The 4097-nt window shown below is 39.8% G+C and overlaps 1 protein-coding gene across 1 annotated transcript; it reads right to left on the reverse strand.

Moving 5' to 3' along the window:
- Window positions 1–948: 948 nt before the first annotated feature.
- On the reverse strand, window positions 949–3527 carry HOXB1 (homeobox B1). The gene is made up of 2 exons (XM_066586884.1): window positions 2927–3527; window positions 949–1262 (listed from the first exon to the last, which is right to left on the reverse strand). Exons 1-2 carry the CDS (start codon window positions 3525–3527, stop codon window positions 949–951), a joined length of 915 nt encoding a protein of 304 aa, XP_066442981.1.
- Between the last annotated feature and the right edge of the window lie 570 nt (window positions 3528–4097).

Consider the following 4097-nt stretch of genomic DNA (forward strand, 5'->3'; position numbering starts at 1 on the left):
ATTGATCATGAAAGACTGAGCGATTCTGACTGGTTCTCGTTTGAACGAGTGAACGATGCATCTAGCTGTCCAAACAGGCTGCATGAGAACGAACAAGCCAGTGACGACATCACCCGCTCGCTCAAATGAGAATCGGTTGTCCAAAAGGAAACTAATTGTGCACTGAAGTCTAGATATAGCAAGCATTGAGGAGCAAAGCATAGAGGTAACAATACCCTGTGTCTAATCCAGTAGGTAGGTGTCCTTTTATCTACCAGCATGAATAAACAAATAAACCATGGTATCTAATGTGAGGTAGATTTATTTCTAGAGACAAACCATAAAAACAACATCTGTAGCTCAACTGTAAAAATAGACAAAGCAGAAAAGCATCTTGTTACACCGACAGAAAAAATAATTTCTTGTAGTCATTTGTTAGTATTATCGGCCGACAGCAACACAAATGCAACCTGCTGATACTATTACTGAAGATCCTATGTTATAGCACAGATTGATCATTGTACGTTTATTTGTTTCGGGGGTTGTACTTAATCTCTTATTGATAACAGGCACAGAATCTGCAATTATTGTCTATTACTCCTTGGAACTATAGTGCAAACTAGCGCATCCCCATTATTAAAAGGGTCCTTATCACACGTCATTCACTGGAAATGATGATCCACAGCTTTGAAAAGGCATAAAGCAACAAAAAAAATAACAAAGTACTTCTATCTGTATAAATAGAACTAGAAATCAGCTAGCTAGCTATAATGGAGATGCCTGAAAGTGCAGCTCCCCTAAAATATGGGGTTTCCCTGAGAGAAGCTGGCCAGCTCCCTTGTATTAAGTGGGTCAAATTTAGTTTGTAAACTGTATTCCGTATATAAATAAGAAGGCATTTGTGGAAGAAAATATAACATTTACATCTTTAATACGTTAGTTTCCCTGGAAAATAGATCCATCACTTGTCTATGCAGAACTGGGTGAGGTGTCTGGCGAGGTGCAGAGGTCTGAGGTCTCACTGCTCTCCTTTAATGACTCCTTAATGATGCAAGAAGTGACTCCTTCCTTCTCTCTTTTCTTCTGTTTCATTCTCCGGTTCTGAAACCAGATTTTCACTTGAGTTTCGTTCAGTTCCAATGAGGCGGCGATCTCCACTCTCCTGGCCCGGGTCAGGTACTTGTTAAAGTGGAACTCCTTTTCCAGTTCGGTCAGTTGCTTGGTGGTGAAATTGGTTCTCATGCTATTTTGCTGGGTGTTTAACCCATAATCAGCTGGTTTGGCTGTGGAAGATGTACAGTATTATTATTATTGTTGTATTATTTATTTATTATTCAGTATTGTGTAAAGGTTTTAGGCAGGTGTTGAAAAAATGCTGCAAGGTAAGGATTTTTTGTCAAAAATAAAAGGCGTCTAATTTGCTCCAAATGTATTCTGCAGCAGGACAACAACCCCAAACATACAGCCAATGTCCTTAAGAACTATCTTCAGTGTAAAGAACAAGGAGTCCTGGAAGTGGTGATATGGTCCCTCAGAGCCCTGATCTGACATTAATAAGTCTGTCTGGGATTACATGGGGAGACAGAAAGATTTGAGCAAGCCCACATCCTTAGAAGACCTGTAATTAGTTCTCCAATGTGTTTGCAACAACCTCCCTGCCGAGTTCCTTCAAAAACTGCGTGCAAGTGTACTGAGAAGAATTGTTGCTGCTTTTAAAGGCAAAGGGTGGTCACAGCAAATATTGATTTAATTTATGGTATATTCACAAAGGTGTTTTTGTTTTTAGTCTTGAAAAATCAGACCATGTTTTTGTGCAATTTTTACGTAATTTTTTGTGTGATTTGAATACACTTTACATCTAATTTTTACATGTGTAGAAACAGAACATGATGGGTTCTGCACACTTTCTGGTTCTGCCTACTTTATTTAATGTTATGATGTTTACATGCGATATAAACGGATTGCAATCACATCACACTAGTGCAATCCGTTTTTTAAATGCACCCATGGGTGATTTTCTTCTGAAAATCTCAACAAAATAAGACATGTTTTTTTGTTTTTTTTTGCTAGGACTCTTCGTATGATTGAAATATTGCACTTGTGAATATAACTATTTACAATAATATGCTTTATTTTCATCTGATTTAAGTCCTATATTTAGACAGAAAAGCAGATGGAAAAAAGTTCATGTGAACATATCCTTAGATTTCTATTTTGTTTATTCACTTTGCTATTTAGTTGCCATAAATACACTAACGCTTCTATTTTTTAAAGCATTCTTTACTCTGCAGCATTTTTTTCCACACCTGCCTTAAAACTTTTTCACAGTACTGTATAAACAGATACAAGTTGTGTTTAATATAACATTTTCTATTATGGGTAATCCTATAGTAAATCCTAAAGTGTATTTACTAATATTTACTGAAATTTGTAAACCAATTACACATCTAGGAATCTGCGAACGGTGGACAGTTGTAAGAACACATTGCAAGACATAACAGTGCTTGCTTTTCCTCTTCTGCCCACTCCAGCCATTAATCATAGTTAAGTTAAACTATAGATCTGAACACGTAAAACATGTTAGATGGAGTCCATCAATAAGGGCACAGTGGGCTCTAACTGAATGATGTATTTATTGTGGGTACAAGCATGGTGGGCACTGATCTGAGCCTTCACATAAAGATGGATGGGATACTAATGATCTGCACCCACGTTTGCAAATACAATGTGAACTTAAGGCCTAATAGCCAGCAATAACTCATGGCTGAATTAAGGGACTTTTCACACGTGCGGAATAATTCTGTAAGGCGCGCTTAAAAACGCAGAACATTTTGCACCAAATTCACATGTATACATGTAGGTTATGGAGTAGAAATCTGCGGCAGCAGTTTTTAGGTGTGTCTTGAAGGAATATTCTGCACATGTGAAAGGTCCCTGATGTACTCACTGGTCTTTGGTGGATTCCTCTTCACTTTCATCCAGTCGAAAGTAGGATTAGTAGTGGATAACAGCTCTGGTTGGCAGGGTACATCCTTATCCTCATGCAGTAAAGGAGAATGGCTGGGGTAGCTCTGCAGCAAGACTTGGTGCTCATGCCCAAATGAGTGTTGATTGTAAGAAGCAGGGCCTGGCATTGATCCACAGTATCCTTCTGACAAAGAGCCAGGGTTGGGAGCTGTGTTGGCGGAATAAGGCTGCTGTTGCTGAAAATAAACTCCTTCTGTTTCTTGGCTGACATAGATTTGGTGCCCATAACCCTGGCTGCAAGTCTGTGATGTGTAGCTGGGTATAGAGCTGGCATAGGCGAGACTGGCATTTGGAGGGTGATGAGGATGATGATGGTAGCTGTGGTTCTGCTGCTGAATCTGGCTGGAAATTGTACCAGCCGCAAACCGACCTTCGCCGTTATAATTGTCACTGGTACTGGGGCATGCTGGAAAGGATAGTGCCCCCTGGTCTAAAGGGTGGTATCCTCTGGGTGAGTAGGCACTAGTGCCACGGTTACAAATTGCATAGTCCAAAAAGGAGCCCATTCTGGTATTGTCCATCTGCCAGGGATGGAGGAGGGTCAACCTGTTTTTCAGGGGAATCCTCCTTGCCCTACAACCTTTAGGTAGTATGTCAAAGCTGTAAACTTCCATCCATGGATTTCCAGGCTTCAGAAACCATAGAGGGGACACGTGGTTCTCTGGGGACCAATAGCTGCAGACCTCCTGAAGCTTGTCAGATATCTGAACCCATCCATCATGTCCTGTGACATTTGCATGACAAAGAAACTTCAATCAAACCCAGCCCATCAATCTGATAACGACAGTAGAGTCAGAATCTTTCTTCAGAGCCTCCAAAGAAAAAAACTTGGAATTATTCAGGACTTTTTAAGTGTTAAAAGACCTCAAGCAAAAGAAGAAGAAGGAAAAAAAAGCTGTGGCACATTGGATGAGAAGATTGTTTTAATCCAAAGCCTTTTTTCTTCTCCCTGGAGCTCCATCTGGCATGTTTAGAAGCTGCTTTTCCTTTGCAACATTGTGCTCAGAAAACATGCGAATGTTATACCACAGCTGCAATAAAAAAGGATCACTAGTATATGTAGTATATGTTCACATTATTACATATCCTAG

Source organism: Eleutherodactylus coqui, chromosome 13 (genome assembly GCF_035609145.1).
Source record: "Eleutherodactylus coqui strain aEleCoq1 chromosome 13, aEleCoq1.hap1, whole genome shotgun sequence".
Classification (NCBI taxonomy): Eukaryota; Metazoa; Chordata; class Amphibia; order Anura; family Eleutherodactylidae; genus Eleutherodactylus; species Eleutherodactylus coqui.

Coding starts and splice junctions, on each gene's coding strand:
- HOXB1 (XM_066586884.1), bottom strand. CDS start 3,527: ATGGACAATACCAGAATGGGCTCCTTTTTGGACTATGCAATTTGTAAC. Junction 1,263..2,926: donor GAGGAATCCACCAAAGACCA/GTGAGTACATCA, acceptor CATCTTCCACAG/CCAAACCAGCTGATTATGGG.